Raw genomic sequence first — 13721 nt, 5'->3', positions numbered from 1 at the left:
CCACCAGGGTTTTATGGAATAGTTAATTCAGCTAAATTGTAGGTAAATTTTAGGACAAAGGTATACAGAAAATGCTTATTGAGTCTCAGTGGGTTGTCCTGTTAATTTACAAGATCAAACTAAAATAAATAAATAAAGCTTAACACTAAAAAGAAGATAATTTTGGTAAGTTTGAATTGCTAAAGTCCCTTTAACACTAAACACGATTGCCTCAATTTTGTTAAAACAGATGCATGTCTAATTCCTTGATACAGTTCATGTGCTTGAGAAACTCACCTTTGTTTTCTTCTGTTTCGTTTTCGTTATGGGGTTGGTTGTTTTGGGTTTTTTTTTTTTCTTTTTGTTTTTCCATCAAATCTTTCAGTTTATGTCATTGCTTCTTCAAGTTTGAGCTTATGAGCATGCTAAGACACTTTCATTTGTAAGTCAACCTGAAGTTTTGAACTGAAGTCTACCTTTTGTGGTTATTGATGCTTTGTTAAAAGACAATCACACATGCAGTTGGGTCTAAAAAAGACAATATTTGAGTGTTCAGACACTCTCAAAGCATTAGATGTTTTTAGGCTTGAAGAGTAGAGACGTTTTTGCAAAAGTGAAAGGAAATTCAGTCTTCACGCTTTGTGTTAGAGAATGACATCGTGCAGTGTAACACCTGAGACAGTATCACTTTGTTCATTCGTTCCAAAGTAGATAGACATTTTGAGCAACTTAGGTACTACTTAAATTAAAAAATAATAAGAATGAATAATTTACCTAGCTGTTCACCAGCCTGCTCATACATCTGGTCATCAATCCAACAATTAAGGTAACATGGAAACCTTCTGTCAGCAGACTTTATAAAGATGATGAGTAAAAGGGTAGCTTGCTATAAAAATGGAACAAGATGAACTGATGGATGGAGGAATAGATAGATTCATCAAAGCGAAAGCATATAGAATGGCTGTCTTGCCCATATGAGTTCTTGGCTTGAGTGAGGTAAAATGAAACACTTTTTGATTGACATTTTTGAATTCCATAGATTTGGTCTTTCTTTGGTACCACTGTTACATTATTTATAATAATGAAATAGTTCATTCTTGGGAAAAAAATATAACACATCTTTTTTCTGAAGTGGCATCATTGCTGGTGTTTGGGTTTGGTTCCTGTAATTTTTTATTTTTATAAAATGGTTTAAAATATTTTTAAGAGAAGCCCAGGTAATAAGCAAAACATTAAACACTTTTAACTTCTCTGAGATTATGTATGTGAGTAAAAAAAAAAAAAAAAAGAAGTATTAGTCCTAAATTGTTCAATTAAGTAGTCATACTTAAATTATGCTAAGGCACAGGTGTTACCAGTTCTGCAATTGGATGAACTAATAAAGACCCAGAAGCATCTGATTAAAAGGACTGATCCTGGAAGTCCTTAATTCTTCAAATTTCTCTTACTTATGTGTGAAGTCTTGTTGATGTAAGTGACTGTACTTTTGAAGCAAGACCTGTTAGCATGAATTAGGATGTGCAAAATCAGCCCAAAAATCTCTCTTAGAGTTACGGAAAACTTACACTTCACTAAGATTTCTCTGTGATATTTTTAATTGTTATACAGTTTTCCAAATGAAGTCAATGAGAGAGCAAACAAAAAATCCGAGAGCTTGAGTTATTCAGAATACTTACAAAACACCTCAGAAACTTAAAGTATGCTCATAATTTTTCTTCCGTATGACACTAAAATAGCAGTAGAAAGAGTTCTCTGTGGAAAAGAAGGACTGTAATTCTGCAACCCTTACACACCTAGTAGAATTTACTAATGTAAACAGTCACTCAATAAAATTCAGTGGCCAAATAAATTTTACCTAGGGTAAGTAAGGGTTTCAGAACCACATCATCAAAAGAATGATTAGAAGAGACCTATGGTGGCAGAATTAAGCGTGTATTCACTCAACAGTCTTCTCTCATTTCACATGCATTTCCCTGTTGTCTTTACTCATGTGCCTGTACACTATCATAGAGTGAAGAATGAGGAATGTAAGTTGTAGGTGGCTCCAACAAGTGATTGTTCTTTTAGCAAACACAGTTCTAGTTCCAGGGCTGTCTCCAGTATTAACCATATGGTGCAGTGCATGAATCCTCGTCTGGAAGACCATTTCACAAACAAGGGTCCAAAAGACACAAAATTCTTTTTTCTACTGGAGTGGGGCCCCTCCTTGATGTACACTTTCTTTCAGCATTAGAAGATGCAGATGAAGACCCAGAAATAGAGACATGATCTTTTTTTCAGCCTCAGTATACTCCTTGTTCTTGAAAGTAAAGCAAGAGATATGACAGACATGTCAAGCTGTCCTATGAGCTTGGGTTAGAATAGATGACATCCTTAGGAGAGTTGTAATCCTCCAGTAAAAGTGAGGGAACCCCTTTTCTATCATGGCTTGGAGAGCTCTCCTAGCTGGAACTGCTAAAATTCCTTTCTCATCATCACCCACCCCTTTTCCCTTTGGTAGAAGATAAATAAAGATACAGCGCTGATTCAAAGGGAGAAAGGAATGGAAATGGAAAGCTTTGAATGGTCAATACTTTCCCTTCATTTTCAGGGATAACATCTCAAGATTAGTTCTTTACTTATCTCACCTCTACCTTTTGGCACTCTTATCATGAATGAGGTGGGAAGGAAGGAACAGTAATAAGTGAAATGTCTGGGTACATAGGGGCAGGAACAGTACGGAAAGACATACAGTGCTAGAGGGAAGTAATACGTGAGGAGAAGGGAGAAAGGTGTAGTAAAGAACTGACAGCATATCCATTAAAAAATATGAAACACAAGACAGAAGAAAAGCAAACTCCGAGGACATGGTATATGAGTTTGGCCTTCTACAGTGTGTAGTGGCATGTCCTTTAGCTCAGACAGGAGCTGGGCTTAGAAGGCTGAATATTTTGACAGATACTGTTATTGGATCCTATTTTCCTCATAGACAAGAGGAAAGGCTCTGTTTACATGCTGAGGATGTGTGGCTTCAGTGCATGTTTGTTGATGTTTTAATACACATATGTTGCCTCTGGTAAGTTTAAAACCTCCTGAGATGCAGAATATCGCATCAGGTGTTTCAACACTTTCCAGGGGAAGGATACCCTCCATTTTTATTTCTCATTTCTTCATCAATGCAGTTACTCCACCCTGATCAAGTCCTCATGTTTTATTTACAAATCTGTGGGTGAGGAGCACAAGGGGTGTGCAGCCCACCTCCACCTGTCCATATGTTACACCTCTTCATACACTTTTGCTTAGTTAGCTAGGACCCTCTTTGGGGACAGGAAATCCTTTCAGATACATTTCTTCTCTTGTCCCCATTCTCTTCCCCATGGTCCATCCTGTCACCATAAGATGATGCAACACCGCATCACCACTTGACTTCAAGACCCGTCACGACGACCACCAAAATTGGTGAGCTCCCCCTCGTATTTTGATCTACTGTAACCACTGGCTGTGGAGGAATGAGCAGTGGGTTATAGGCTGTGCTTTGTTACATGGTGGCATTTTGCACCTCTCATCAGGGTGGACTAGAGAGAGGAAGTGGTGAGTGAGAACTGGGGAGTGGGAATGGGATGGGAACGTGATGCAAACTTCATAAAAATGGGAAATCAGAGTAGATATTTGAATGATGATTGACTTGATGCTGCATTGATAACCCTTCTGAACTTTGCCCAATCTGGCTGTCTGTTAATTCAACAGATTCCAGGTGGCATGCCCCTAATTTTCTGAAGAACAATGAAATTATACGCACTGCCTTTGCACTGCATGAAGCAATTTATTTCTTAACATAGCCAAGCTAGTGCAGCCTGGGACATAAACAGTATCCATAGAGCAGTCCGGGCTGAATGTGGTTTAAGTATCCTACAAAACTAGGTGAATTGGCAATTGTTACTAGATTTATTTTTAATAAATGTATTTTTCATTACATATGATGTTAGGCCACTCCTAACACTCAAGGTGTGATCTTGAGTAAAATGCTTAACCTGTCTACATTTGAATTTCACTGTCTGTAAGAGGGGAATCCCATGTAAGGCATTAGGGGGCTTAACCATCTGAAGCACTGTATTACCCTTGCTATTTCAAAAACTTCACTCTTTCAGAGACATCACAAAAGCTTGCATTTGGTGTTTCTTGAGTTTAGGTTTATCAGCTTTCACAACAGAAAATTTGCAGGTGGAAGATCATGATGGATCCTGTTTTAAGATTCCTACACAATCCTTATATCGCCAGCATTTTTTTTTTCTGATGTGGTCCTCAAGCCACACCTTAAAACCTTTTGCACTATTAAAAGTGGCTTTATGAGTTAATCCCATCCTTTGACCAGTCAAAATAGAAGGTTTATTTATGGGCTAAAGCTTGACAGGTACTGCAGTGTGAACTGATAGTAGAAAATAGCTACATATTGGAGCCTTATTTGTAGTTTAAAATGAGTCCAGCTCTAAAAGAGTGGGTACAAATTTCTGACTGACTCAAAGCTCCTCCAGAGTTTTGATGTGTGAATGGATGCTGAAGTATGAGGTTCAGTTTTAGCTGTTCTTGCTTTCAGGCTAATATTCCTTATCAATGAGCTTTAGGCAGTACATTTCCATACTGTTTATACAGTCATCATAAACCAAGAATGAATCTACTTCTTTGTTGTCCATCATTTCTGGCCAGGAGTCAATGTAAGATGCAAAGTGAAGGAAATGTCTGGCAATAATGTTATTCACCCCCCTTCACTAGGACGACAGTTAACGATCTTCAACACCCAGGCGCAAATAGCCATCGGAGGGAAGGACAGAGGGCGTCTCTTCCAAGGCCAGCTCTCCGGTCTCTATTACAATGGCTTGAAAGTGCTGAACATGGCAGCAGAGAACAACCCCAACATTAAAATCAATGGAAGTGTCCGACTTGTTGGGGAGGTCCCTTCCATCTTGGGAACAACACCCACAACCTCCATGCCACCAGAAATGTCTACTACAGTTATGGAAACCACAACTACAATGGCCACCACTACAACCCGAAAAAATCGTTCACCGCCCAGCATCCAGGTGAGTCCATTAGTCTTTTGCATTTCCTTGGCTTCTTAATTAGTCTTTTGTTTTGCTGCTCACTTCTTGGTTCAAGGGAGCCATGTTCTCTGAATCATACTCCATGTAACTCTTTATTTTAATAATGTTATATAAGGTAAATCACCACAATATGTTGTCCTGTGTTGGTAAACAAACATCTGGATGAATCATTATGGCACATGTACGTGATAATGGGGATAGATTTTGCTCCTGTTGTACTGCAACCCCATTTATGTAATTAGTATTGCCCCAGTGTGAACAAAAACATGATTGTAACAATGTTTCTGCAGTTGCATATCTGGGGAAATGTATTCCTATGAGAGTTACAATGCTTAATGGGGGGTGGGTGTACAGTTATTTATTATTACGACAGTATGTACTGCTGCAACAGTAAAGTTCATAATGGGGAGAAGAGCAATGGAGCATTACTTCCAGGTAGAGCCATTTTTCATTTTCCTTTTATAGCCTTCCTGTAGAAAATTTTAAAAGAACACTATCAAGATCAGTTTCTTGTAAAATGCAGAAGTTCCAACATAGAGCGGTTCCAATGTCTTTGATAAAAAACTTTTCTACAAAAAAATGGCTGAATTGTGCTAATGTAGTGTTTAAAGTCCTAAAAATGCAGTGATTTTTGAACCACTTGTGTGGCAGACAGAATATGGTACTGATTAGAAATAAACACCTTAAATTGGCTCTCTTTGTCGGTGCAAAGAAAAGAATCATGTAAATAACCAATTTAAGCAGTGGATCAGATTTTTAAAATTGCTTATTTCAGTGGCGTACTATCATGTTATCAACTAGGATGAAACATTTGTTTTAAAATCTTTATTTACATCAGAACCTCAACCTGTAGAAATATACGTACTTTCTTTGACACCAGCATACACTAGCTGAGACACTGGCAAATGTTTATTGATCAGTGTGCCTTTATTAAACCTCCAGAGAAAGGTATATTGTTGTCTAGTTGGAGAAAAAAAAATAAATTATTTCATCTGCTTCCCTGAAACAATTTCTGCTGCTTGGAACAGAAGATCTTAATGAAATTAAGTATTTTGAAACCTGTAATCATACAAGTTACATGCTTGCTTTCTAACTGCTTCAGAAGGTTTAATCAGTTATTGATTGTATTTTTATATATATGACCTTTCTCTTAATTTTTTATCTAGTCCTGGTCACTTAGGATAAGAAAACACAAAAATCCTCCTCTTAATCATGTAGGAGGTCAGGCCACACCTGGAATATTTTGTCTAGTTCTGGGCTCCTCAGTACAAAAGAGAGGGAGCTACTGGAGAGAGTCTAGCACAGGGCTTCTGAGATGGTTAAGGGACTGAAGCATCTCTCCTGTAAGAAAAGACTGAGATACCTGGAACTGTTCAGCTTGGAGAAAAGAAGGCTCGGGGGGGATTTTATTAATGTGTATAAATACTTAAGAGAGGATATAAAGATTGACAGTGGTGCCCAGTGACAGAACCAGAGGCAATAAACACAAACTGAAACACAGAAGTTTCCCTCTAAATGTCAGGAAACAGGTTTTTACTGTGGGGGTGATGGAGCACTGGCACAGGTTGCCCACAGAGGTCATGGAGCGTCCATGCTTGTAAATATTCAAAAGGCATCTGCACATGGTCCTGGGTAACCATCTCTGGGCGACCCTGCTTGGACAAGGAGGGGGGTTGGACCAGCTGACCTCCAAAGGTCCCTTCCAACCACAACCATTCTGTGAAGTACCTCTGGCTGCAGTAGAATTTACGACTATTGGGGTAATTAATTCCAAGCCAAGGTTTAACATTGTCCTCTTTGGTACTCTGTAAATCCATTTGGCAGCAGGACTGAGATTAGTTGAACCTCAAATACCAAACAGATGATTTATAAAGTCTCAGCTAAGTGAGGGGAAATTACCCCAGGTTTGGTCACTGTTTGTTATAAACTTTGAAAGAACTACAGTTGCTTTTCCTCAGTGGATAGCTCTAATTTTAGAACAAATCTTTGTATGATTACATCTCCAGAAGAATAAAGTCTGTGGTCCTGGTCCTGCTCTTAGTTTATTAGAGATTTTCCATAACTTATAAAGGCAGCAGAGCTGTGTTTACCTGTAGGAGTGTAACAGAGAGTAGCACTGGACCTTTGTGGGCTGGGTCACACTGGAAATGACCCTGACTTACTTGAAGAGGAACTCCTCCAGAAAGCTTCCTGTGTAGCCTACATGGCAGTTCACGCAGCCTGTAGAGACCACTGTGTGCTGAAAGAGCATCAAGAAGATTTAATAAAATGTCAAAGTGCTTCTAAAAACATGGTTAAGAGCAGTGATTTCCTGGATACACATGCACCACAACAAGTGGCCTCATCTCAGTTGATATTAAAGCAATAACTCTTTGACACCTCATGCTACCCACTGAAAGAAAGATAAAGGTCAATATGTACCTCCATTACAACTTTCTGCATTTCAATATCAGGCCATTTTATTGCTGTCGCAGCACAGATGGCTTGCCTTTCTTCCTTACTTTTGATAGAATTTGATTCTGTCAGCTTAAGTTGTGTTATTTGTGCAGAGAAAGTGAGAAGAAATTGTCTTTTTCTGTTTGGGCAGTATCTCCAGCTGTGGTTTTCTGATGTCTAATGGTTATTTTATTTCGCTGGTGTTCAACATCACCATTGTCAAGCCTGCTTATGATTTTAGATCTAAGTGGTGGAAAAATCTAATAGAACAAGTTTGTTCTTTGGGGAACGTAAAATATAGCTACCTAAGGCTATGAGCAGTACAAATACAGTTAGTTATTACCTTGCTCCAGCTTTCTCTTCTCTTTTTCTGCTCAGAAATAAATAATTTTTCTTCACTTTCAAGACCATTCACACTTTAGCCTCTTCTCTTCCCATTCTGATCAGCACGATTCAAGCACTTTTTTGCTCACTTCTTAGATTTGATCATAAGAATCTTTATGCTGCCTGGTACTATCCACAAGGCAACAGCAGATTATTTTTCCAATCCCATTGAAACGTTTCTTTTGTCATGACTCCTGTCAAGAAGTTGTCAGAAGTAAGGCTGATGATGGTCTAAACTGTTTGAAAAGCCACTCAATATTGGCACATTTAGTGTTTAATTATCCATTTTTTCTGTATCCATGTGTGAGATCTTGGATACCACACATGGATACAGAAAAATGTTTATGCTTGGATTGAAGACTCCTTGAATTCAAAATTTACTTTTATTCTTCTTGTTTACACTACTTAGCACAGAAGGGTTCTGGCCCACTGTAGAAATACCAGTCATGATACAAATAAAAGTAAAGCATCTAATACAAAGTTGCAAGAATTGGGATAAAGAAGCATTGTTGTTACTGTATTAGAAGTATTTGTGCTGTTTGTATTACTCATTGTCATGTGTAATTAACTAAAACTTCTCTTTTTTGAAATGCGTATAAAGCTTGTGCAGAATATCAAGTCTGTAATCCCAAAGTGATACAAAATCCAGGGGAATTTCAGTAGGATTTAGATTTACACATCACTTGGTAAGGAAGTACAGAAAAGCATGATAAATGCAAAGATTTTGTCTGTTTATAACCCCCTGCAGTTAGGTAGTATGAGTACTGCCAGAAATATTTTAGAGCACAGTTAGACTAAAACAGCTGGGGAAATTCAGTGCTTTAAAAATACACACTATATTCAAAGACCAATGATATGCTTTTCAATTTGTGAAGATCCGAAACATATAGTCTCAGCCAAAAAAACAAGACAAAGGGAATTGACAGAAAAATGTTACTGGAAATACCCAGTGGCAATGATATTAGCATTTAAAATGTCTGTAACTTAATTTTGTTTTAAAATTTATAATAACATTTCTTCATGACAGTGAAACTTAGATCGGTGGAGGATAGGAAGGATTTGAGTGAGAAACAGTTGAGATATATGACTGTATGCTGTACTGGTAGGAACACTTCTGTGAATCAAATATCATTCAGAGAGGCCTTGAAGGAGGATAACAAGATGTCTTTTGATTTTCCTCTCCATCCCACCCAGAGACGAGGAGGAGAAGGGGTGAGCAAACGGCTGCATGGTTCTGAGTTACCGCCTGGGCTTAAACCATGACACAAGAGCTGTTGTTTTTCTGTTAACTGAAAGTAAGGGAGAAAAAAGGAGTTTTCATTCGTGTTTGTTTCAGTGAGTTGCAAATGGTGCTTGTGCTCTGCTGCCCCCGAGTAGAAACACTGATCTAACTTTCTCACACATGGTTTTGTTCTGGATTTTATGGTCTGTTCAAAAGTTACATGCATCGTACTAAATTTCTGGTGCTTGTCTCAGGGCCCTGGCACACTAGACTCTCCTGTGATAATAATATATTCTCTAGGACTTCTGCTTTGCCACGTTACCCTACGAAGGCCTCAAAGACAAGTTGTTAGCTTTTGTATGTGGTGCACTAGCATGCTGTGCAGGCAGCTATTGGGTGAAAGTCACTGTGCTGTGCCACATCATATTCTTGCAAGTCTGCCATGTTTCTCGCAGGGTTACTTCATTAGCAGTTGTTAAAAGTCCTGGAATCTCATGTGTCACTGTGCTTGATTTAAAGCACAGCTTCAGTTATTAGTGAGATATTCAGGGGTTTCTGGGTTTGGGAGACTTCTGTGAAATTTAGTTAAAGTGACATTCTCTTGGCTTCTGCTTCCATGTCAGCTGCTTATGTGCTCAGAATTTATTTAGTGAGTTGGTGCTCAAAGTTTTTTAGGAGACTTTCCATATGCTCTCATGTCAGGGGGGTTGGAACTAGATGATCTTAAGGTCCTTTCCAACCCTTACGATTCTATGATTCTATGATTCTATGTGGCGCATTCTGCCCAGTTCACAGCTGAGTCATCCAGTTTTTAAGTGATTTGTGTAAAGATGTCTTTGAAGTTAATTACTAAGTAAAGCTAGTCTAGAAAAGCATGCGCGGTGGTATACAAGTCTTCCTTTCAAAACATGTTCAGTTCAGCAAACCCAAGATATGATTGCAGCTGATGCATGGGTCCTTAAGGAAAACTGCTCCAGATAAGCTTCTGAAGACCCCAGGGCCTACTGACCTTGGGCAGGCCCCTAAGATGTCTGCCTTATGACATGAATGGCTAGGGTCCCAAGACCAAAATCATAGTTTTCTATGAAAGTTTTCTTTCTCTTGGAGGACAGATAGACTTCTGGTTATGCCCTCCATGAGAAACCAGAAACTGTGTGCTCTGCTATGTATCCAGAGCATGCCCTGGCTTCCTGAGATGAGGATAATGACACTTGCCAAACTGTTCAAATTGTAGCTTGGAGGTGATGAGAATAAATTATTTGTGGATGTTTTCAGCAATGATCTTAGAGCCATAGAATGACAGTGTATGATATATAATATGCAGAATGTTCTTTCTAAAAAATAGAAGAGGGGATCTGCCCTTTATCCATATGGAGAGTCCAGTCCGTTGGCATGGCTCAGAATAAGGTTCTCAACCTTTTACTTTAACCAATAGGCTTTCCAGCCTTCTAACTGTGTTTTCTATTGAGGGTCCAATAATCTTGATTAATGTCTTTCCATTACATGCAGCTCCAGGCTAAATCCTTTCTTACAGTGTATATCACAAAGGAAAACAGCACAGAAGATTTGTCAGTCTAATTAGACTTTCACTGTCAGCTAAGACAAATAAAATTGTCTCACCCTTAGTCTTGCCTAGGTACTTTTTTTTACGCTCATAGATAATAATTTTGGGGAGAAAGAAATGGCCTTTAATTTAGGTTGCGCTTCTTATAAGTCACTAGTGACATTTTCATCCCAAGACTGCAAAGTTCTAATGAAAAAAGAGCTTTTGATGAGTCTCTGCTTTAAAGACTGACTTCACTGGCCCATTGGTACCTCTGAGAGTCACACAGTCTGGTTCTCATCCTTCCTTTTCTGCATCTTCCTCAACTATTTTTTCTTAAAAAGACTAAAGCCCCCAACCTGTACTATCTTTCAGAGTGGAATCCTTTCTCCTGTGCTACAGTCTTCTTGAGTGAGATGGTAAAGTTGCATTGCTGCAGTGAAGTTCACAAAATGCCATTTACTTTTTCACAGTCACATCTCTTCTGTGATAATTAAATGCTAATGTGGTTTGGGCAAAGAAATAAAGCAGAGTTTGGAAGCAAGAATCCAAATGTAGGATAGAAAATCTGTGTGCAAACTACTGTTCACGTACGTTACAGACTGATTAATTCAGTAATACCAAATGACCTCTAAATACTTCACAAGCATGTAGTATAGAAATAGATTTAGTGCACACCGAAATACAGAATGTTTGGTGTATATTGTAGCAGCTACCTAGCCAGAAACGTGTATATGATATGATAATGTTCTGTATGGGAAAGGATAAAATATTCTTCAAGTTTTAACTGGTTATTAGATGGGAGAGTGTTGCGGTGTGTTTAAATTATATTTTTTGGTATAGTGTTTAGGATACTCATATTGCCTGTAAAGCTCATATAATCTAAACTATAATCCTATATTTTCATTATTTCATTTACTTTCTGAAGAAGACAGATATGCTGCACTTCTGGAAGTGCCATAGTGAACCCAGAACTCAGTACCTTTCCAAAAAGAGAACGTAATTTTACTGTAATATTATTTTTATACCCTATGCTCCCAAGCGCTGACAAGTACTGATCATGGAAATAAGCTCAGCCTTGTATTTCTGCTAAGCACAATCACAGTGATAAAGAACATTGTATTTGTAAAACAGTTCATGCATATGCTAGCGTATGCTGTCATTTGTTAACATTATCACCAGTGATATTTGAACATTTAACTTAGTAACCATTGTCGACTCCAAATGAAGACTACTATTTTGTGACTCTTGGGGGGATTTGATTGAATGTGTGTGGCAAACTTTAGTGCCACAAGTTGACACGTAGTATGATTTATCAAAATATAGCTTACACTTATTCTTTGGATAACCTGCTTTTCTATAGTAACATTGTCAAGTAGTCACTTCAGCCACTCCTTTGTGTGTTCTGCTGGGACCCACGCTGACTTTTTATTTCTTCCATCTAATAGTTTACAGAAGGCCTGAATTAGCTGATTCAGTTATTCAGCGGTTGAGTTTACATTGCCTTTAATCTGCAGATCTGAACAATCATTTGGGACTTGCAGCAAAGTCTCAGCTGGTGTTTTTTACATGTATACCCAGTTCTGTTCTACTGTGAATTTTGGAAATTAAGATTTGTGCCAGCATATGGGGGGGGGGGCGGGGAGAAGCAGGGCTCGTCTAGCACTTTTCTAGATTTTCAGCACTTTTTTAGATTTTCTCTTTTTTTTTTTTTTTTTTTTTTTAAATCTTGATCAAGAACTTAATGAAATATTTGCTTCCTTTTAGGTGACCAAAAAGCATGCCCTTTTCTGTAATAAAAGGATAAGAAGCCGTAATAATAGCTATAGTAAACTGATACCTACCTTCTTCAGACAGCCAGGCAGGCATACATTTCTCGGAAAGTACCCTTAATAACATCAGTATGTACTTTTCTTTTCAGGGCACAGTACCCCTTTGTGTATTTAGGCACGTCATTTGCCCTGCCAAAAAGGATTCTTGAAAGTCACGTGGAAGATTATTTTCAAAATCTGATTAATAGAGTACTCAGGAACTGAAGCTACTATAGTTGACCATACATTTCACCGCAAACCAAATGAAAGAATAGGACAAGTGTGTTGTTCTAGGACAGTTGTATGGTGGCAATATATGACAAAGAGGTCCAGTTCTGCAAAAACAACTGCTTAGAAATAAATGGAGAAGAATCAATGGTTATAGCTCAAATATAGCTGGAGGATTGGCTCACATTTTGTTATAGTGTATCTGTTTGCTTGCTATTTATATACTTCAGGGAAATGCCTAGAAGCTGCAGATATTACCAGAATACTTCCAGAGCACGTAGTTCCATTTTGTTTGTTTGGTTTTTTTACAAGACTGGCTGAGAGGTAGGAATGTGCCTCTTACCTTTCCTAGCTCATATTTCTATGAATGCACAGAAATTAGAAACACATCCATGCTGTTGTGACAGACCCACTTTCTGAAACCATCTAATTAATGCTTTGAGGTTCCTATGGAATGATGGTGGTGTTAACTAGCAGGAACAGAAGGATTTCTGCTAGTTTCTTTTTCATCTGTGGGATGAGTTGTCACTGATTTGCAAGAAGTGTCTGTCACGGTACAGCTCGTAAAAGTAGTGATTAGCAAGACAGGCTATACAACCACCAATCCTTTCTCTCCTCCCTTAGATGGCATATAAGTAGGTGGGATGTTGTTAATTTTGATTGCAAAATTGCTTCTATTGTATTCTGAAAGATAAGAATTTGTTTCCAAAAAATTTCAACAGAAAAATAAAGCTGAAGAGGTAAGGGATTGGATTTCAGTTCTCTTGGAATTGCATGGGATACAAATGCTCCCCTTCTTTCTTATAGTGTGTTTTTGGAGAAAATTTCTTCTGTTGGCTTTTCACCCTTATAATGACTCATGAAGGGACCATCTTCCCTAATAATTGCTCTGAGAGTTTTCCACTGGTACTGTATTGCCTATTTTGCTGTGTCTTAGATTGGGTATGCTAAGGAAACTGATTTGTGGGTAAGGTCGTTTCCAGGGAATACCAGTAGTTTATTAGGAGGCACGAACCAGTGTTGGAAATGTTAGAAATGCT

At 38.3% G+C, this 13721-nt stretch overlaps 1 protein-coding gene across 46 annotated transcripts in view; it reads left to right on the top strand.

Moving 5' to 3' along the window:
* Positions 1-13721, top strand: part of NRXN3 (neurexin 3) — a 997539-nt gene that overhangs the window by 885748 nt on the left and 98070 nt on the right. For 26 of the 46 annotated variants that reach the window (XR_003991147.1, XR_003991145.1, XR_003991148.1 and 23 more), the window contains one exon: positions 4729-5036. Coding sequence is in view for 39 of the 46 variants with exons in the window: in XM_030484256.1 (XP_030340116.1) it covers positions 4729-5036 (308 nt within the window). In the remaining 7 variants the exon portion in view is untranslated. Of the gene's footprint in view, positions 1-3357; positions 3418-4728; positions 5037-13721 lie in introns of all 46 variants that reach the window. The other 20 variants (XR_003991143.1, XR_003991144.1, XR_003991142.1 and 17 more) reach the window with 1 other exon arrangement.

The sequence above is a fragment of the Strigops habroptila genome, chromosome 4 (assembly GCF_004027225.2).
Source record: "Strigops habroptila isolate Jane chromosome 4, bStrHab1.2.pri, whole genome shotgun sequence".
NCBI lineage: Eukaryota > Metazoa > Chordata > Aves > Psittaciformes > Psittacidae > Strigops > Strigops habroptila.
This window is presented reverse-complemented; position numbering and strand designations above follow the sequence as displayed.